General features: G+C 41.8%; 1 protein-coding gene and 1 long non-coding RNA gene across 4 annotated transcripts in view; one reads left to right on the forward strand and one right to left on the reverse strand.

The window, feature by feature from the left end:
• The first annotated feature begins 2,600 nt into the window (after window positions 1–2,600).
• LOC125612572 overlaps window positions 2,601–22,616 on the forward strand; it is a 38,363-nt gene continuing 18,347 nt past the window's right edge. For 2 of the 3 annotated variants that reach the window (XR_007343000.1, XR_007342999.1), the window contains exons 1-3: window positions 2,601–2,709; window positions 6,320–6,443; window positions 22,148–22,183. This is a non-coding gene — a long non-coding RNA (uncharacterized LOC125612572). Of the gene's footprint in view, window positions 2,710–6,319; window positions 6,444–22,147; window positions 22,184–22,371; window positions 22,614–22,616 lie in introns of those variants that run through there. The other variant, XR_007342998.1, reaches the window with a different exon arrangement.
• On the reverse strand, window positions 8,614–11,019 carry LOC107151298 (vomeronasal type-1 receptor 4-like). Its single transcript, XM_015496617.2, has one exon. It carries the CDS (start codon window positions 10,483–10,485, stop codon window positions 9,526–9,528), a length of 960 nt encoding a protein of 319 aa, XP_015352103.1. The 5' UTR covers window positions 10,486–11,019; the 3' UTR covers window positions 8,614–9,525.

The raw sequence follows: 22,616 nt of genomic DNA on the forward strand, positions 1-22,616 counted from the left end.
TTGGAAAGATCCTTTTTCCTCCTTTAACCTTAGTGTCAGAATAGAGGACACAGAGACTAATCCACAAAATTACAATTATCATATATTAGACAAAGGTGCCAAAAACATGCATTGGAGAAAAGATAGGCTCTTCAACAAATGGTGCTGGGAAAACTGGAAATCCATATGCAACAAAAGGAAGTTAAATCTCTATATCTCATCATGCACAAAACTCTACTCAAAATGGATCAAGGACCTAGGAATAAAACTAGAGACCCTGCGTTTAATAGAAGAAAAAGTAGGCCCTAATCTCCATCATATGGAATTAGGCCCCCAACTTCCTTAATAAGACTCCTATAACACAAGAATTAAAACCAAGAATCAATAAATGGGATGGATTCAAACTAAAAAGTTTCTTCTCAGCAGAAGAAACAATCTCTGAGGTGAATAGAAGGCCTACATCTTGGGAGCAAATTTTTACCCCTCACAATCAGATAGAGCACTAATCTCTATAGAGTATATAAAGAACTTAAAAGCTAAACACCAAAAAACAAAACAAAACAAAAACAAAAACACAACCCAATCAATAAATGGGCCAATGACCTGAACAGACACTTCTCAGAAGATAATATACAATCAATCAACAAATACAAGAAAAAATGTTAATCATTGCTAGCAATTAAAGAAATGCAAATCAAAACTACTCTAAGATATCATCTCACTCCAGTCAGAATAGCAGCTATTATAAATATAAACAACAACAAGTGTTTGCAAGGATGTGGGGAAAAGGTACACTCATACACTGCTGGTGGGACTGCAAATTGGTGCAGCCAATAGGGAAATCAGTATGGAGATTCCTTGGAAAATTGGGAATGGAACCACCATTGGACCCAGCTATCCCTCTCCTTGGTCTATTCCCAAAGGACTTAAAATAGAATACTACAGGGACACAGCCACATCAATGTTTATAGCAGCACAATTCACAATAGCCAAACTGTGGAGCCAACCTAGATGCCCTTCAGTGGATGAATGGATAAAAAAATGTGGCATATATACACAATGGAATTTTACTCAGCAATAAAAAAGTATAAAATCATAGCATATGCAGGTAAATGGTGGAGTTAGAGAAGATAATGCTAAGTGAAGTTAGTCAATCCCAAAAACCTAAATGCTGAATGATTTCTGTGATATAAGGAGGCTGATTCATAGTGGGGTAGGGAGGGGGAGCATTAAAGGAATAGATGAACTCTAGATAGGGCAGGGGGTGGGAGAGGAAGGGAGGGGGCAGGGGGTTAGAAATGATGGTGGAATGTGATGGACAGCATTATTCAAAGTACATGTATGAAGACATGAGTTGGTGTGAATATACTTTGTATACAATCAGAGATATGAAAAATTTGTGCTCTATATGTGTAATATGAATTGTAATGCATTCTGCTGTCAATATATAAATAAAAAAATTAATAAAAAAAGGAATAGAAATACTGGCACCTAAACTCCCTTGCTTTTTTCCACCTTTAGTCTTTCATTCTTGGTCTCCCTTGGCTCTCAAATAGGAAAACAAACAAAGAAACAAACAAACAAAACAAACAAACCAGATCTATCCAAACATATTAACATCACAAATCATCAACCTTGTTATTAACTACATAACTGAGAATTGAGATTTGTTTTCCCATAAATTGGAAAACAAGTTTTTATTCTTTATTCTAGAGAGAGTAAAACATGCCAGACTATCTTATTCTTTACTTTTTATTTTGCACAATGTGATTTGTGCAAAAACCTTGAAAATTAATTTGGAAACACTCTAGCTATAAATTGGCTAATTCTCTTTGAATCAATAATTTCACGCAGGGTGCTCTAACCCCATAGGTAAAATATAAAACCATATAAATGGAAATATTTATTCAGGACTCATGAGAAATTGCCAGGAACTCTATGCTGGGTAACCATGGTGTGGTTAAAGAATCTTTAGGGTCTTGGCTACATGGCATGTTATGTCCCATTTAAAGAATGATAGGAATAATTTTAGTTGCACCGAAATATACAGTAATCTCCAGTCAAAAATATGAAAAGAAACATATAAAATTAGCTCTGCAACCACTTTAACAGATAGTAAATGTCTTTCTGAGGCAAGATGTCAGGCCTAGACACCACTGTCAGGAAAATGCAAAATTTCATTATTAAAAGGAAACTAAATCTTGATTTTTTTTTTTTTTAGTTGTAGGTAGTCACAATATCTTTATTTTATTTATGTGGTGCTGAGGACTGAACCCAGGGCCCCACACATGCAAGTCGAGCGCTCTACCACTGAGCCACAGTCCCAGCCCTAAATCTTGATTTATAACCACAGATGATTACAGGAAATGCCTGAATGTTACCTCAACCTGTTAAGCATCTTGAAAATATGTAAAATGACTAATACAAATTTTCTGTATTTTTGATTTTTTTTAATAATCTCTGATTGATAAAAAAAAAATGTTGCAATTTGCCAAGATTCTTCCACTTGTTTCAAAAGTACAAACTATTCTGAAATCTTTTGAGTTAGATTCAAATTCTACCAGGGCATCATTTCCAGGCGAGCAGAATATACCGGAACCAAAGTTCAGGGGTTCAGCGGGGGACGAGTTCCGCAGACGCACAGTATGGAGCCTAGCTTCCTCCTCACCTGTTACCTGAGGGAGAAGAGGGACGAAACTTGAAAAGCAAACGGAAAGCGAGGAAGCAGAAGTAAGGGGCTAGCAGTTTTCCACTGAGTGTGTTAATCGGCCCGCCGAAGCGGCTCCCCTGACACAGCGTGGACGTGCCCTGTCCCCGGCGCCGGGGCTCTCAGGGCGGCCGGCTCCGGCAGGCCATTCCCTGTAGGTCCCAGGGTCGTCTGATTTCTTTCTACGTGTGGGAGGATGGGCCCGGTGTTCCTGAAACCGGGGCTGAGAGGCTTCCTTCCGGTGTCTCGGGAGGGTTGGTGGCTGATTGCTTCACCAGCTAGGTTATGATGGGTGCGGTGGAGATTTCCTTTCCCTGAGTTCTTTTTCTTTTTTTCCCCTTTGGTACCGGGAATTGAGCCCCGGGCGCTTAACCCCGACCCACATCCCGGCCTTGTTTTATAGTTTATTTTGAGACAAGGTCTCGCTGAGTTGCTGATCCTGGCTTTGAACTCGAGATCCTCCTGCCTCAGCCTCGCGAGCCTCTGGGTTTACATTCCAGCGCCACCGCGCCCGGCTGTCCTTGGGTTCTTGCGGTGTCTTCCTCCTGGGATGCTCTGCACCTGAGCACCAGCAAGCAGATAGGGAAGAGTGATGTCACCTCTGAGAGGTCCAGAAGCCAGAACTAGGACTATCTGAGCAGCCACCAGAGACACAGGATAGAACTCAATTAAACAGAACAATTAGACAGTAATAACCATTGAGAATTCCCAGATAAAAGCACAATAGAGACTTTATGAAATGAATGAGCAAGAATTTAAACTAAAAACAATAGTGATGGGGTGGTATTAGTCCAGTTAGTGGATACCTTTGAGGATGGTTAGAAGGGGAAAAGAGAGAGTTTGGGGGGAAACTAGTGATGTTCTCTTTCTTTTTTAAAAAAAAATTATTTATTTGTTCTAATGGTTATACACGACAGAGGAATATTTCGATTCATAGTATACATACGGAGCCTGAGTTTTCATTTCTCTGGTTGGACAGGAAGTAGAGTCACACTATTCGTGTCATCATACATGTACCTAGGGGAATGATGCCCATCTTATTCCACTATCTTTCCTACCCCCATGCCCCCTTCCTTCCTCTCCCTTCCCTTTGCCTTATCCAAAGTCCCTCCCTTCCTCCCATCCCCTTCCCCCATTATGGTTCAGCATCCACGAATCAGAGAAAACATTCTGTCTTTGTTTTTTTTCGGATTGGCTTACCTAGCATGATATTCTCCAGCTCCATCCATTTATATATATATATATATATCTCACAGTTTCTTTATCTGTTCATCTATTGAAGGGCACCTAGGTTGGTTCCACAGTTTAGCTATTGTGAGTTGTGCTGCTGTAAACATTGACGTGGCTGTCCCTGTGGCATGCTGTTTTTAAGTCTTTTGGGCATAGACTGAGGAGTGGGATAGCTGGGTCAAATCGTGGTTCTATTCCAAGTTTTTTAAGGAATTTCATACTGCTTTTCAGATTGGTTGCACCAATTTGCAGTCCTACCAGCAGTGTATGAATGTGCCTTTTCCCCCACATCCGCACCAACACTTGTTGCTTGTATTCTTGATAAATGCCATTCTGACTGGAGTGAGATGTAATCTTGGGGTAGTTTTGATTTGCATTTCTCTCACTGCTAGAAATGTTGAACATTTTCTCATATATTTTTTGATCAATTGTATATCTTCTTCTAAGATGTGTCTGTTCAGTTCCTTGGCCTATTTATTGATTGGGTTATTTGTTTTTCAGTGTTGAGTTTTTGATATATCCTAGAGATTAGTGCTCTATCTGATGTGTGTGTGGTAAAAATTTGCTCCCATTCTGTAGGCCTCTGTTCACCTCACTTATTGTTTCTTTTGCTGAGAAGAAGCGTTTTAGTTTGAATCCATCCCATTTATTGATTCTTGCTGATTTTGTTACTGTAGCTCTGTAGTACGGTTTAAGGTCTGGTAATGTGATGACTCCTGCTTCATTCTTCTTGCTAAGGATTGCTTTGACTCTTCTGGGTCTCTTATTTTTCCAAATGAATTTCTTTCTTTCTTTTTTTTTTTTTAAGAGAGAGAGAGAGAGAGAGAGAATTTTTTTTTTAATATTTATTTTTTAGTTCTCGGCGGACACAACATCTTTGTTGGTATGTGGTGCTGAGGATCGAACCCGGGCCGCACGCGTGCCAGGCGAGAGGCTACTGCTTGAGCCACATCCCCAGCCCTTTCCAAATGAATTTCATCATGACTTTTTTTTTTATCTCTATGAGGAATGTCATTGGGATTTTAATTGGAATTACATTAAGTCTGTATAATGCTTTTTTGTTATGGCCATTTTGACAATATTAATTCTGCCTATCCAGGAGCATGGATATCTGTCCATCTTCTAAGGTCTTCTTCAGTTTCTTTCTTTAGTGTTCTGTAGTTTTCATCATAGAGGTCTTTCACCTCTTTTGTTGATTCCCAACTATTTTTTTTTTGAGGCTATTGTGAATGGGATAGTTTTCCTAATTTGTTTTTCAGAGGATTCATCACTGATGTATAGAAATGCATTTGATTTATGGGTGTTGGTTTTATATCCTGCTACTTTGCCAAATTCATTTATTAATTCTAGAAGTTTTCTGGTGGAATTTTTTGGATTCTTTAAGTATAGAATCATGTTGCCGGCAAATAGTGATAGTTTGAGTTCTTCTTTTCCTATTTGTATCCCTTTAATTTCTTTCATCTAATTGCTCTGGCTAAAGTTTTAAGGACTGGTGAATGTGTTCCTGCACCCGCTGTCTGACAGGGTCACAGCGTGGGGGATGCTGCGGCAAGGCTGTACCATCTGGAAACCGGAACCATTAGGAATGTTAAGTTTATGATCCTCATGATATGGATAACAGGGCATACGTCAATCAATAATAAAAGTACCTATTGCCTGAGATTGCAGGAAAAATTCCAGAATGAGACTAAGGATACAATGGAGACATGCCATAAGGTATGCTTTAAAGTTAGAAGTGAATAATAGGTCAGGAGTCATGTAGTCTAGTTGGATCACCTAGCACTTAGTGGTTGAGGTGAAAACGTAAAAGCTTCATTGTGTTGTCTAAGGTTACAGAAAAATATTTTGAACAATGTACTTAATATCTTAAGTAATCAATATATCAGAAAAGATTGTAACTCTTGAAAATTATGTAAATCAAAAAAATTTAGGGCTTTGAAGCTATCCATTAACTACCTGAAAGAACACCTGTTAAAAAAAGTATAAAAATAAAGATCCCTCCAGGGGCAATTAGATGTCTTCTGGAGGTTGCTCATAACTTGCAACCTGTTGTCCCGACTCTTCTTCTTTCACCGACGCCACTCCTCCTTCAGGACCACACTGGACCCTCTCTCCCCCCGCAGGGGCTGGACCTCTGCAAAGGACTATGTTGAATAGAAGTGGTGAGAGAGGACACCCTGTCTTGTTCCAGTTCTTAGAGGTAATGCCTCCAGTTTTTCTCCATTTAGAATAACGGTGGCCTTGGCTTAGCATAGATAGCTTTTACAATGTTGAGTTATGTTCCTACTATCCTTAGTTTTTCTAGTGTTCTGAACATGAAATGGTGTTTGACTTTGTTTTTCCTATTTAGGGTTGTTGATATTATTCTACACTTTTTCATGGAAATTCTCTTCTTTATTTTAGAACTCATTCTGCTATTCCTGTTCTAATGCCATCACTCCTTCAACGTTCTTATGTGGTCTCCACATTTCCTTCCAGAAGACACATTCCACAATGCTTTACATAATAGAGTTTCATTCACCATTTGGTAAGTAAGGAGTGCTCGTGTTTTGAACATTTTGAGAGATCATGTTTTTCTTATTTGTCTTTTGTGAGTTGTTGAGGTCTCATCTGGGCCATTCGTGGAGTGGCAAGACAAGAATATCACTTGCACCAATACATCTCTTGAAGAGAGCTGAGTAGTGCAATTTGACTGTACAATGAGTTTGATTTCTGGCCCTATTTTAGGGTAAAGGGTTACTCTCACAGCTGGCCATAACTGTAACGTCTGTGTGGCGTCGGCTGGTAGTAGTGACGAGCCCACATGGCCGGCCCTAATGACACAGGAGTCTGTGACTCCTCTTCCCGCTTACACTGTAACCCCCTACTGTTTGAGGGGCCATGCAGGCCCCGCCCTGGTTTCCCAGCAGCAGAGAAGTAGGAAGTTAGACATAGTGGCCAGCTGCTCCCACCATATCTATCGGAGTTTTCCCACGCCAAGTGGTCATCTCTCCAGTAGCGACATCTACGCGAACCAGGAGAGGTCTCTGCCCTGTTGCGCAGGGACTCACAGTCCTGAGCCATGTGCCTAGTTCTACCACAGTTGAAACACCACCTGTGAGAATGGCTGTCCAAGACTGAGGTTGTAGCACCTGTTTCAGAGTCGCAGCAAGTGTTAAGCCCTGTATCTGTGTGGGACCCACATCTGCACAAAGGTGAATAAATTCAGAAACAGTCCCCCCTTTTCGATTGGGTTGGAGGATCTCCTGACAAAGTTTATTAGCATTTTCAAATGCTAGCTGCTTGACCAGGGACTCAGAGGCATTCCAGTCTCTTTTTGATCTGTTGGCTGCCTCGTAGAGACGTGCCACAAAATCTGAGAATGGCTCCTCTGATCCTTGTCAGATTTGACTAAAATCCAAAGCTGATTCACCTCTATTAGGCAATTCCCTCCACACCTTTTGACACATGCAGTAATTTGATCATAAATTGCTAGATTATAATTTATCTGCCTTTCCAAATCTGCAAATTCTCCACTTCCAGTTAACATCTCCAAAGGGGCATCAAAGACTTGTCTCTGGTTTCTCTCAGCCTGTTCAGTGCAATTATGAGTCCAGTGAGATCACCAAAGCAGATTATCACCCCCCAATAAATAAGTTTTGGCCAGAGAAATCCAATCATGTGGGGGCTCATTGCATAAAGAATCAAGCATGTCCCGACCGGCAGGACACATCAACGTGGGCAGCGAACCTAGATGGGGAGGAATGAAGGGACAAGAGACACGAAAGGTGACAGCAAGACAGGAGTCTGATCAAGCAGCAAACTTTTATTGTTCACACAGGGGTATTTATATGCTGGGGATGGGGAAGCTCTCTTATCAGCAGTTGCTGGATGTCTTCACAAGGTGAGATAACCTCAGGATGTTTCAGGAAGACAGATGGCGGAAGGATGTCTCAGGGAGATAGATGGCTGCAGGATGTCTCCCAGGCAGGATGTCTCCCAGGGGGCTGTTTCTTTTAACTGTCAGGCTATTCTTTGAAGGAGAACTTCCTTCTAGCCCCTGGCAAAGCAGACTTTGAATGAAGGCTGATTTTGGACCATTAAGTACAGCAAGCATTTTTTAGCTCTTTTAGAGTCTGAAGAAACTGCAGCCTGCACGTGGCCATCCTGGTTTTGCTGGTTAACCTGCTCAAACTCTGGAAAAAGCTGAAAACCTGTAATATTGTCCCCGCTTCCAGTGCTGTCCTAAGGCCATATTGGAGGGGTATAAGTGTGGCTACTGGCAGGTCTGTGCTCTTATTGCACTGTATGCCCTGGGAATTAGGTATTATTCCCCTTCAATATACAGAGCACATCTGTGTTTGAAACTCTGTACTCACCTTGTGAAACTCATTACTCATTTTGTTTGTGTGGCCTGCAGATGACGATTGGCTTGAGGATCTAAGACCTGTGATTACCAGCCTGAGGCCAGCATATCTCCTTAGTTAGAGTGTTTAGGGTAAAGCTGCCGAAAGTTATTTTTATTCGTATTAAAAGGGTTTAACCTGGTCACATAATGCATTTAGAAGCTCTTATTGGCCACTATAGATTCCTTGATTAAAACCCTACATTAAATAATTATATTTGGGACAGTCTTTCAATGATAAAGTTGTCTTTAGTGAAAAGATTGAAACAATTCAACTTGATGTTTAGCGAATAGATTTTAGATTATTGTGTATATTAGTTATTGTCATTTCTTTTACATTAACTAGTAGCTATATGTCAAATAAATAACAATTTTATCAATATTAAAGAGATGTATTAAAACATCTTAGTGAATACCTCAAACCATGGGATTTCTTATGAATATTAACTTTAAAAATTTTCCTACACCATGAAGAGCCTATGTAGTCCCTTTGCTCTCAGAACCCTGGGTACATTGAAGCCCTAAAGTGGTGTCTGAAAATGAATGGTTGGAAGTGTGCATTTGTGGGATACACCGAAGCAGTTTCATAGGCCAGCACACTTTAATAGAAGTATCATGGGAACCCAAATTTGAATTTTACATTTTCCCATGGCTGTTTAAAAAAAATAAGCCTGCATATGAAATATTTTTTATTATCTTTTTGTTTTTTTTCTTTTTTTAATTTTTATTATTGGTTATTCAAAACATTACATAGTTCTTGACATATCATATTTCATACATTTGATTCAAGTGGGTTATGAACTCCCATTTTTACCCCGTATACAGATTGTAGAATCACATCGGTTACACATCCACATTTTTACATACTGCCATACTAGTGTATGTTGAATTCTGCTGCCTTTCCTATCCTCTACTATCCCCCCATATGAAATATTTTGAAGAGTATAAATGAATTCATTTTATTCAAATTACAATTTAAACACTAAATAAAAGTGGAAATCATCAATGTTGTCTCTGTACATTTGTTCACACTATGTCTTCTAATTCTGAGTGCACTTTACACTTATAGAATATCTGAGCTCACACTTCTGCCATTTGAAGTATTCAAGGCAGCATGGCCTTTCTTTTCCCATGTAAACATTAGGGACCCTGCCCTGCTGCAAACTGTATCTTCGGGCCTCAGATCTGCCATTATTTGCCCTTTGGAAACCTGTCACATTCGTTTTCAGAAGAATGATGTAAACTGAGAAACAATTCTATTATTTTTCATCAGCAAAAATGGGCAGATGGTGGGGTAGCATGATGATAAAGCTCCACTAATCCCCTCTGATCTTGGAATTTTATAGCGTGCATTATAGGAATAAAGAGAGAAGCAGTTGTTTGAGAAATAAAAGAACACAAAGCAACCTACAAGCAAGAGGATGGTGCGGGTGGCTTTGTGTTCAGGAGATGTCTGGGAGGAGACACGGGGGCTGTGGACGTGCTGGGCTCTCCTGCGGTGTCTGTAGAGGAGATTCACCATGTACAGGCTGGTGCCGGTCATAAGGAGCACAAACAGCAGGTCTCGAACCAGCATGGCAATAAACAATGACGGTGATTTATGTTTTCCAAAGTATTTATTTTGGCAGTAGGCATGAGCATACCCAGGACCAATCAGAGTGAAGTTGCTAATGGCTGTAATGGTTTCAATGACATGGAAGTAGACAACCATGTTGAGGACCCAGAAGAAAAGGAACAAGGGATACTTCCATTTAGGAAGCTTAAATTTAAGCCACGCCCACTTAGAGTTACTGGGACTGACAGTGATGGCTTGAAATGCACTCAGCAGAGAGGTGGTGCATATGCAAACACCCCGTGTCACTCTGTATAAGAACAAAACTGTCTGACAACCAACCTTGTTCAAAAACCGCCTTACTCCAAAGGTGGATGCAATATCTGGTACCAATGTGAACATGATGGTCAAAGCATTGGCCAACATCAGGTGCATAACTATGGGATCGATGTGCTTCTTCAGATGGGGTTTAACTAAGAAGGTGTAGGCATATAACAGGAAGAGCAGTGAGTTCCCCAGGACACCAATGCACAGCTGAGAGATGAGGAAAACTCCAAATATTGTGTCGCTTGGAATCATCATCTTGTTATTATTATTATTTTGCAGTGCTGGGGAAGGAATCCAGGTCTTCATGCATTTTGGGCAGGTGCAGTACCATTGAGCTTATACCCACAGCCCAAAAACATTATCTTGATGATGGCTTAGAAGTTGTAATGAGGTAAACTAGGCCTGCAATGAAAAATCAAATAATCACTTAAAATTATTTATAAGACACAGCTTCTGCAAGAATAGTGACATTGCAGGAGGAGAAAGGGGTGATGAAATGTCCATTTTTCTTTCATATCAGGGTCTCCTTAGACACTTCCTGGGCCTGGATTCCAAGGATTCCTGGGAACAAGATATCAAAAGAGTAGGTGGAGAAAGAAGGTGGAATTCAATCCATATCACAGTGTTTTAGGGTACTGAGCAGGGACAAGTGGCCTGTGTGAAAGACAAATATGCAGGTTATAAGGCAAGTTTTCTTCTGAGCCCCAGACTGGGTTTCATCTTCAACCTACATTTCAGTAGTCTGATATCTATGAAAAGCATGATCCTTCTCGTAGGCATGCTACCCTGTGTTCTCAAACTTCTGTCTTGAAGTACTCATGGCACACCTCCTTCCTCCAAGTCATTGCCTGCTAAACACTCATCCAACACAGGTTTTCACCGCTCTCCCTACCCATGGGTCAAACAGCAGTGATCTGAGACATCTGTGGCTCTCACAACTTTTGCAGAGCTGCTGACATGCAAGAGGTAGAGGTCAAGGTTGCTGCTCCATATCCCACAGTGCTCAGGAAAACACCCAGGATATGGAATTTGGGGGTCACTTTTACGACCGTGGTTGATAAGCCCAGGCTAACAAAGCATCCCTGTATCCTGAGGACTGTAACATGTGTAAAATACAACTTTTGATTGATTGTTTATAAATGTTTTCTTATGGAAAGAGAATGAATGGATTAACCAATGGTATTTCACCAGAAATGATATATGTTTTCAGGTTAATATTGGAATTGATTTGGTTAATGTCTCAACTGCACTTCTTGGATTTTGGAGTTTATTTCACTATTTCATTTGCTTGGGAATACTTTCTCCCACGGACCCAGTTGTTCCTTTGTTCCCTCCTGGACCTTTGGTCAATTGCATGTGTGTCTCCGCACTGAGCAAGTTCATGAGAACATTCTCAGGTCACTTTCACCACCCAGGCTACACTTTCACCACCATCCCTGCTTGGGCATGATCTGTACTGCAATTATCCCCCACTCATTATCCTGTTAAGGGACAAGCACTCAAATTATTTATTGATCCCCCACAGTGTTGGAGTCCTGTTCCTCCACAGGCTCATTTGGGCCTTCCAGCAACTTTGAAATTTAGGTTTATGAGTTAGAATTGTTTGAAATCATGACTCTTCACATATTTGGCCATGGTGAACATACTCTGATTTTTGAAAGCACATATCTTTAATATGTGCTCTGATGGTTGCAGGTGAAACCTCAAATGTTTTGATCATTTGTAGTTTTCCAATTTCACTAAGGCATGGCTAACCCCCTCCTCACTCTTAGCAGAGATCTTTCTTCAGCCATCTTCTCTCCTTCCTAGGACACCTGCCCTTAGCAATCCTGTGTCTTTCATAACTTCATCATCCAGTTATATTCCTAATATTCCTTTCAGTATCATGAAGATCAGATTCCCTCCTGCCAGGGGTAGGAGGCCAGGAATGGTTCCCAGGCTCTCATCTAGACATATCACCCCAAAGTCTGCACAGCTTGGATGGATAAGCTGGATCAGCTCCACTGCAGGGGAGCAGAGGGAAGGGGAGCCCTGCAGAGAGGAGAACATCCTACTGGACCTGAGGAGGTGCACGCCCACTACTCTTGGTCTCTCAGGAGGGAAAATCAAGAGGGAAATGGACGAACATCAACCTAAAACCACGATAGGACACAGACATGTTGCAAAGCGTGGTAAAAGGGTGGGCAGCGTGGAAACAGCCTGAAGGCAATTTCAACACCCAGGCTGAGACGCTTCTGTCCCACCAGTTCACAGAGAGGGGATAGCAGGAACTTGTGTCAGATGTTTCAATTTAACTAAGAGCATGAAATTAAAATATTTTTGGTAGAACATTCTGTAAATAGTTGAAGTTATGGGTGTAATAATTACCTCATTTCAGCATTTCATCACTCCACACTGTGTTTATAATCATAATGCACTCTCTACACCTGCATAATCTACTCTGTACATCTGCATAATGCAATTACAATTGTCCAAATTAATAAATATCCATCCAAATAGGACCAATTATGAGAAGCACTTTCATTTCTGGGAAGTCTAGCAAGTAAAGTCAGACAGAGATTGTCATTAATCACCATTACCAGGAGCACAGTTTTAAAATTTTGAGCTCGAGTACACATATTATCAACATATGAAGTAAAAACATGGTTAATTAATAGGTCACAGTGGGAGATTTTAAATACACATTTTCAAACTAGGGAATCTAAAAAAGAATGACAGGATAGAACAAATTAATCAAATTAAATCACACTCTCTACTAATTGTTATAAAAGCATTACACCTGCAGTTACTGGAAATACTCACCAATCCGCCTGGGGCACTTGTGAAGCAAGGAGGGAGTGTTCTGAATGATACCATTCAGACAGCATAAAATAAGAGGAACCACAGATGTAATATAGAATAAAAAGATGTTAAGCTGCCAATTAGAAAAGATGTGATGAATTAATCTCAGTTTAGTATTTTAATGCAATACATGTCCATTAATATTTGAAAAGTTTTTAGAAGTTTGCTATGAAAACACATAAGACTGAGAGTAGAGTAGAAAAGAGGTGAATAAAATGAAATTGGATGTACATTATTTCAAATGTAAATAAATATCAATCGAGCCATTTAAATAGAAGATAAGAGCATGAGAAAAATCACAGTATACAGGAGACCTAGGATTGTCATGGAACTGAATGGAAATGTTATCTATATGTTAAGAGAAAAGTCAAGATTTGCACATCGAGTATGTGTGTCAGGTTCTTTAAATAAAATTCAAATGATTTATACAGGGACAGATATGCAGAGCTGTAACAGATTCTAATGTACCCAAGAAAGGAAAGAATGGAGACAGCACAGGCATAAATGAAAGAAAAGAGAATTAGAGTTAGAAACTAAAAGAGAAGAACATATAGGTACATTGTAGCAAGAATGTCAAAAAGAAAAATCAGAAATGACCCAAGTCTGTGCAGAAGCTCAGACAGGATAAAGGGAATACAGAGGAGGGCTTCCCACTCCTGCTCACCTAAAGCTGAGGGCTGCAGGGCCCCTGATCTAGGCAGTTGGCCTCCCAAACACAGTGAGGCTTCTTGGAAAGGCCACATTTGACCTGCAGAGCCTGAATTTCAGGTACAGAATGACTGGATCTCTCCTCCCAGGGGTCGTCCATCACCTTGTCACCTGATGCCTCAAGGTCCTTGTTTACGATGAATCATTGGATGCACCCAGAGGAGCAGCAGATCTTTTCCCAGAAGCACATTGAGTCTCTGGGTGTAATGGTTAGGTTTATTAATTAGGAGTGCTAAGTCATCCCTGAGGCTGTGTTTTCCCTGGTTGAACTGCTTCAGGAAGTAAACTTGAGGAGTCTAAATAGCCACTAAACGGGCTGGGGTTGTGGCTCAGCGGTAGAGCACTCGCCTAGCACGGGCGAGGCCCTGAGTTCAATCCTCAGCACCACATAAAAATAAATAAGTAAAATAAAGGTATTGTGTCCAACTACAACCAAAAAATAAATATTTAAAAGAAAAAAAAATAAAAAGCCACTAATGGTTTCCAGGCAACTAATGTAGAAGACCATAGCCCTCAATCCAAGCTGACCCCTGAGCAGAACCCCAGAGAACATGCTGGGTGCTGCACGGGAGGCCTCTGTGCCTCCGGTACCCACAGTGTATCTGGGCTTCCTCCAGGCTCTGTGCAGTACAGGCCTGGCGCAGGGCAGAGGGCACATTTGAACTCCAAAAAACCTAATTAGTCCATCTAACTCTTCCTTATTTGTACATCTGCATTGTTTTAAATCATTAGAAAATGTTCTGAATTTCTCAAAATAGTGTCATTCTATCTTTAATTTAAAATTTGCTTCTACTGGGGCTAGGATTGTGGCTCAGGAGAACGCTCATGTTCTAGCATGTGAGGATCGAGGCCCTGGGTTTGATCCTCAGCACCACATAAAAATAAATAAATAAAAGAAAAGTATTGTGTCCAACTACTTCTTGGGCTGGGGATGTGTCTCAAACAGTAGCGCGCTTGCCCAGCATGTGCGTGGCGCTGGGTTCGATCATCAGCACCACATACAAATAAAGATGTTGTGTCCTTTGAAAACTGAAAAATAAATATTAAAAAAATTCTCTCTCTCTCTGAAAAAAAAAAAACAAAAAAATATGCTTCTCCTTCAAGATGGGATACACAAAGTCACAAAGTGCCATCGTTCCACCCTAACACTCATGGAGATGGAGGGGTTACAAATTAGGATCCCATGAAGTCCTGATGAACTCTTAACCTTAACCCTACCTGTGCATGCATGCATCTGGTTCTAAGGAACATAGGGGAACTCTCCAAAATCCCATATGTTCATTCTAGGGCTGGACCTGAATAGCTCCGCTAAGGCTATGAATCAACACTGGAACCCTGAATTCACAGATGATGTGAATAAAGAGGGAAATAAAACACATTCTCTATTGAATATAAATAGGATCCTCAGTCAGATGTGGCCTGCTACTGAGATTCCTTTGTCCCACCCCAGACTTTGAATTCTGGTGAGACTGTGTTCAGAAGAGGCCACCTGCTGGGGCTCTGCAGCAGAGAGGGGCTAGTAGGCTGAATTCTGTGGTCATGGGGTTGAAGTTTGAGCTGAGAAATCTCCCCTTGCAGGGAGAACAGCAATCAATACACACCCAACAATGAGTCAACAAATAAGTTCAGATTATTACAAAAATGTTCAAAGGAGCAAACAAAACTTTCAACTTAGCAATACTGACACTTGCTGATATTTGAAAAGAGAAAGTAAGCCAAGGAATAGAAGATATAATGAATAACCAAATGGAAGTTATAGAGTTTAAAAACACAGAAACTAAAATTGAAATTGTCAGTGGAGGAATGGATGGCAGTCGAGAAAGTGTACTGGTGGATAGATCTGTAAGTAGTACCCAGTGGGAACAGCACAGAAGAAAGGGCTTGAAGAGAAATGAAGAAAGTTTCACTCCAGTGGACAAAACCAAAAGTGTCACATTTATACATCAGAGTAGGAGAAGGAAAGAGAAATAAATGTGGGGGTTAGAAAATTATGACAAAATAATAGTTGAATACTTGAAAGTTTGATGAGACATATAAATCAACTATTAAGAAGCTGAGCTGGTGAACAGGATGAAGTGAAAAACATTCATACTTAGGTATAACATTATTATTGGTGAAGTATAATTTTATGAATTGGTGGAATTCATTCTGATATATTTGCAAATGCACATAATATAATAAAAGCAAATAGGATCTTGTGTAATTGGAATGAAATCGACCCTGGACAACACTGGAGGAAACAGCCTGTCTGGTAAACATGGGTGCTTCATCTGAAGGTGAGGAAGAGGACCAGGACACCCACTCCCAGCTCTTCTACTCGCTGCTGAAAAGGAAGCTGAGGTCCTTGTAGGAAGGCCAGGAAAGCCCATGAGAGAAATGAAGTGATAGAGCAGTGAGTCCCAACCAAAGAAGCATTGTGTACGAATAAGTGTCAAGTGAGCCATCAGACTGAAAAGACTCCATACTTTCAGGCTTCAAGTAACAGAGACCAGATTTATCCTCCCAATTGACTCATCTAGAAAATGGCACCTACAGGAAACTGGTATCAACCATAGACCACGGGCAGCACAAGCACAGTGATCCTGTTAGACCACGACGCAAGAAAAGACCACTGACACCAATTAAAATCAAAGTAAAGCAAGCTTATTATTTTGGCTGGCCGGGCTGTCTCTCCCAACAAAATCCTGGGAGCCAAGGACAGTGGCTTTCTAGAAGCCCAGCTTTATAGCCCAGAAAGTTACACAGAAGGGGGTTCGAGGATCTTACAGGTAACAAAATTATGACAAGCATAACACAAAGGCTAGTTCATATTTTTTTGCTGGCCCCGACATCAGAATTTATGAAGGAAGGCCATTAGAGCCTCAGAGAGGGTCGTTATCTGGCCAGGGAAAGCCAAGATTTACGAGACACCATTAAGGTTTTGGAGAGGGTTGTTATCTGGTCAGGGAAAACCAGGCATGGGTGAGTTCAAGGCACGGGCAGGCCTTCCAAGCAGCTTTACAACATCAAATTCTGGCCAGGCTATACAGACATCCTAATATTTTTACAGAAAACAGAAATGAATCCTTCATAATTTGTGATAAGCTGGCTTCTGACCTAAATAGAAAAATAGGCTAGGTATATCAGTCCCGAGAGAAGACAACAGCAAGAGCTCCACAGTTGCCACCTTCCTGCACAGGGAAGGGCTCCAGGCCACAGTGCAGAAGGGGCAATGCCCACAGAGCCTGGAGGGCCAGAGAACTGAGGAAGTGGCTCACAGTGTGGCCGCCCAGGGAGGCTGAGCTGGGAGGTGAAACCACCAGAGATGTAACCCAGTGTGTGATCTACCTGACGGAGAGTCACCAGCAAGGGACTCATTATGTGTCTGCACGGATAGGGATGCCTGGTGTAAGGAGGACCTTTGTGACATCCACACCACCAGGGGGAGAATGGCAGTCAGGGGTCAAGGATTTGTAGGCTGTGGACACTGAGTGGTAACAACCCAAACAAAACCAGCATCAATGCAGATGCCAACTGCCACCTCCATGGTCATGGCAGAGACAATATCTAGCAGGGAATGCACAGCTGTAATTTTGTACAGCACACCCACACTCGGGCCTCGAGTATGACTTGAATAGTGGAGGACACCTGTAATCCCAGCTATGGAGGAACCTGAGTCAGGAGGGTTACAGGTTCAAGGCCAGCCTCAGTAATTAAGTGACATTCTGTCTCAAAATAAAATTTTGCAAAATGGTTGCTGATACAGCTCAGAAAAACAATGGTTTTGGGTTCATTCTCTCCCTCCTACCCCTGTTCACACACAGAGTCACAGAATGAACAATGCCAAGAGTGAACCCAGGTGCATACAACAGGATTGGATGATAATAATGTGACAATATGTGCTCTTCATGAAGTACGAAGGATTCCATCACAATGGGGGCTATTGAGAGAGGGATGATGTGCTCCCTTGTGAACAGAGGGTGAATGAAAGTGTACATTTTACAAAGGCTGTGAACCTAAAACTGGTCCTACCAATAAATCTTACTAAAAAAAGAACTAAACTAAATCCTAAATCACAACTCTGTGTGTGCACTGCCTTGAAAATATGTCATATCCTTAACCCTTTTTTTTCTTCACTCCCCAATATTAAAGGCTGTACATTAGTAAAGAAAAATATAGCAACTTACAATAATTCTTCCATCAGCTCTAAAAAACACAACATATTGTGAAATCTGCCTCTCAGATTGCGTTGTGTCACCCTTGAATATCATCAAGAGGAATAAAATCAGATTCCACAAAACAAGAACCTAATTTTCAGGTTCCTCCTCATGGAGGAGGGGAAGAGATTCACAGGCACTCCATGGAAGTCAGCTTCCTGGTCACTTACTGCCTGAGAAAGGCAGACACAAGACGGAATAGAAGATAAAGAAAAAACAAGTTCCCCAAAGCACATGTGGTGGCATTTGGAAATAATGAAGGTTACATGAGGCGAAGGTAAGGTCCTGTACCAGAGGGATTATTGTCCTTATAAGAAGAGACGGCAGCCTCTCTCCCCAGGGGCACAGGAGACAACAGTGAGAAGGTGGCCTTCTGTGAGCCAGAGACAGTGCTCCCTGGAGCCCCAGACAAGGACTCCTGAGCTCAGACTAGCCAGCAGAGGAGGAAAGCAAATTTCTTTCCAAGGACCCCGTTCGTGGGGTGTTTCGTGCTGGTGGCCACTGGAGAATATGTCTTTGACGTGAAGAGATGTGTTAAGATTCCGGACTCGGGTCTCTGCCGGGTGCTGTGTTCTGGTGTCTGCAGTAAATTCTCAGAGGCTGTCTCAGAACTCAGGAATGAGCTGCAGTGGAGAGACCCGCTGGAGTAGGAGCAAGTGACAAAGTGGGGCCCTGGCAACAGGCGCTGCAGGAGTCAATGGGGCACACAGAGCCCAGAAGTCCCTTGGGCCCCTGGGCCCACCTGGAGCCAGCAGCTGCCAATGTTGCTGCCCCTTGGAAGCAGCCCTGAGGGCCTGGCCTGTAGATGACTCCATAGACACTTTTGCCCAACATCCCTCTGTGTGGCGTTTTAGAACTGTTTCCTGAGCATCAGTTGGTGTTAATTTTATTTCCACCTAAAATTCCCCCCACCCTTGTTTTCGTGAGTTGTGAATGACCTGGGTGCTTTATGAAGTGCCTGTAGCTGGATGAACCAACTGGTTCTCTCCTCTGCAGCCAAGGTTAGACTGTTAGTGTGATCACACAGATTCTCTCTTGGTTTTTTGACTGTTTTTAATTTTTTTTTTTCATTTTGTAGGACTTCATCTCTTTGTTTCTAGTTATTAGTTTGTTATGATCTAAGGGTGGGGGGAATCACCTTAGTCTGAGAATCAGGGGAGAAGGAGTTTGGGTGTGGGCCTTCCATGACAGTTACCCATCCATGCGAGTGTAGACACTGTGACATTTGCTGCTTTAGACTAGGAACTACCTCACCAAGAGGAACCTAATGCTCCAGAGCATTATGCGTGTGCATGTGTGAAACTGGGTGAGAAGAGGGCTCACCTGTGCTAGGTTAGTGTGAAGGATGCTGCTTCTGCTTGGGGTGAGTTTCTATTTGGACTGGTGTTTACTGCTTTCTGAGGGGAGCTGGGTCCGGAGCATGAAGTGCTCAGTGCCCTGCAGTAGTGAGCCAGGGTGAGCCACCAAGCAGACCTGTCTGGCTAGTGTGGCAGCTGGGACACCAGGGCTGAAGCTTACTCTGTCTTTTTCTTTTCAGTCTTGTTTGCGTGGCTTGTATTTTTGTTTTACGTTTTGGAAAAGCCACCGTTTACATTAGGGAAGATTCTGCTCATGGATTTGAATCCAGGGACCAGGTCCTCGGGGCAGAGGGTGACCTGCAGAGTGATCCTCAGCTTCTTTATCTCCACAGGGAGCAGGTGGAGCTGCACTGGGGAAGGTGTTTTGCCCTCCTGTTGGAGGGGTTTCCCTTCTGTTCCCTGTGTCCCTGGCTGGGTTACATTTCGTCACCCAGCACCAGCCCTCCACTGTCTCCTGAGAAGTCAGTAGGTCTGTGCCTCAGTGCCTTGGTTCATTTTGTCCTCTCTGCCTGAAGATGGCTCCCGTAGCCTGGCTACCCACTGCTGTTCCTGGTCTTACCTGGATGCTACCTGGTCCCTAAAGCCAGCAAATACCCTTCCCACTTCCTCCCAGGGCACAAGGCTTTTTATTTCTTCCACTGCTCTTGTTTGGTTCTTCCTCCTGGGTTCCTGAATTGTGCCTGATTCTGTGCTCTTACTGCACTGTATGCCCTGGGAATTAGGCATTATTCCCCTTCAATATACAGAGCACATCTCTGTTTGATATTCTGTTCTCACTTTGTGAAACTCATTACTCATTTTGTTTTTGTGGCCTGTGGATGATGATTGGCTTGAGGATCTAAGACCTGTAATTTCCAGCCTGAGGCCAGCATATCCCCTTAGTTAGAATATATAGGGTAAAGATGCTGAAAGTTATTTTTATTCATATTAAAAGGTTTAACCTGGTCACATCATGCTAGTTAGAAGCTCTTATTGGCCACTATAGATTTCTTGTTTAAAAACCTACATAAAATAATTAAATTTGCATCAGTCTTTTTCATTGAAAACATTGAAACAATTCTACTTGATGTTCAGTGAACATATTTTATATTAGTGTATATATTAGTTATTTTATTTTTTACATTAATTGGTAGTTATATGTCAAATAAACAACAATTTTTCAATATTAAAAAGATGTATTAAAACATTTTAGTGATTACCTCAAATCATGGGCTTTCATTTTTGGTTTTGAAAAGTTTTTAGTTGTAGATGGACACAATACCTTTATTTTTTTTGTTTATTTCTATGTGGTGCCAGGGATGGAACCCAGTGTCTCATGCCTGGTAGGCAAGCACTCTACCACTGAGCTACAACCCCAGCCCCCATGGGATTTCTTATGAATAGTAACTTTGAAAATTTTCCTACACCATGAAGAGCCTATGTAGTCTCTTTGGTTATCAAGTCTTATTGCTCTTAGGATACTGGAGTAAATCCAAGGCCCAAAGCGGTGCCTAGAAAATGTAAGGTGCGCAATGTGCATTTGTGGGTTACACAGAAGCAGTTTCTTAGGCCAGCACACTTTAACAGATACGATGCGAACCCCAATTTGAATTTATGTTTTCCCATGGCTATTTTAAAACGTCCATAAGGATGCATATAAGATAATTTGAATAGTAAGTAGAAATAAATACATTTTGTCCAAAGTACAAGTAGAACACGTAATACGTTTGAAAATTATCAGTGTGATCTTCACATACTTTATTCATAGTAAGTCTTCTGAGTGCATTTCAAACTTGTAGAATGTCTGAACTCAGACTCGTGTAGTTTGACGTGTTCAAGGCAAATGGCCTTTCTTGACCCCTCTAAATCATTATGGACCCTGCCCTGTTGCAGACTAAAGCCTGGGGCATCACACCAGGCATCAGCTGCCCTACGGGAACCTGTCATTCTCATTAACTGAAAAGAATGAATTAGGAAACAGTTCTTTTATTTTTCATCAGCAAAAAGGGGCAGATGGTTGGGTAGCAGGATGATAAAGCTCTAGTAAACTCCCCCAGACTTGGGATTTTCTTGCGTGCATAAAAGGAATAAAGAGTCAAACAGTTGTCTGAGAAATAAAAGAACACAAAGCAACTTACAAGCAAGAGGATGGTGCGGGTGGCTTTGTGTTCATGGGATGTCTGGGAGGAGACACGGGGGCTGCGGACATGCTGGGCTCTCCTGTGGTGTCTGTAGAGGAGACTCACCATGTACAGGCTGGTGCAGATCATGAGGAACACAAACACTAGATCTCGAACCAGCAGGGGAATAAAAAATGATGATGAATTGTGTTTTCCAAAATTTCTATTTCTACAATATGCATCAGCATAGCCATGACCATCTATGGTGAAATTTCCAATGGCTGTGATGGATTCAATGATGTGGAAGTAGATGAGCATGTTAAGGACCCAGAAGGAAAGGAACAAAGGACAAGTCCATGTAGGGAGCTTAAATTTAAGCCATGCCCACTTAGAGTTACTGAGACCAACAGTGATGGCTTGAAATGCACTCAGGAGAGAGGTGGTGCAGATAGAAACACCCCGCATCACTCTGTATAAGAACAAAACTGTCTGACAGCCAACCTCGTTCAAAAACCGCCTTACTCCCAAGGTGGATGCTATATCTGGTATCAAGGTGAACATGATGGTCAAAGCATTGGCCAACACCAGGTGCATAACTATGGGATCGATGTGCTTCTTCAGATGGGGTTTAACTAAGAAGGTATAAGCATATAACAGGAAGAGCAGTGAGTTCCCCAGGACACCAAATGCACAGCTGAGAGATGAGGAAAACCTCAAAGATTATGTTCCTTGGAATCATCATCTTGTTGTTATTATTATTTTGCAGTGTCTGGGATGGAATCCAGGTCTTCATGTAAGCTGGGTAAGTGAAGAACAATTGAGCTACCCTCCTGCCCCAGGATCATAATGTTCCGATGTATTTGAACTTTTACGAGGGAAACTAAGGCTGCAATAAGAAATGAGTAATTACTTAGAATTATTTTCAAATAGAGCTTTGCAAGAATATTGACTGTTCAGGAGAAGAGGATGATGAAATGTCCAACTCTCTAGTGTTTCAGGGCCTGTCTTCCAGAAATTCATGGGAACAACAGAAGACAGAAGGAGGAGAGAAAGAAGGTGGATTTTGAGCCACTTCACTGCATTCTAGGATAGTGAGCAGGGGATGTGTGTCCTGTGTGAAAGGTGTGTGTGCAGCTTATCTGGCAAGTTTTGTTCTGCGCTCAGACTGTGTTTCATCTTCAGCTTGTGTTCTGTAGTCTCACCTCTCTGAAGAGCATGGTCCTTCCAACAGACAG

This window comes from Marmota marmota, unplaced genomic scaffold (assembly GCF_001458135.2).
Source record: "Marmota marmota marmota unplaced genomic scaffold, marMar, whole genome shotgun sequence".
Lineage (NCBI taxonomy): Eukaryota > Metazoa > Chordata > Mammalia > Rodentia > Sciuridae > Marmota > Marmota marmota.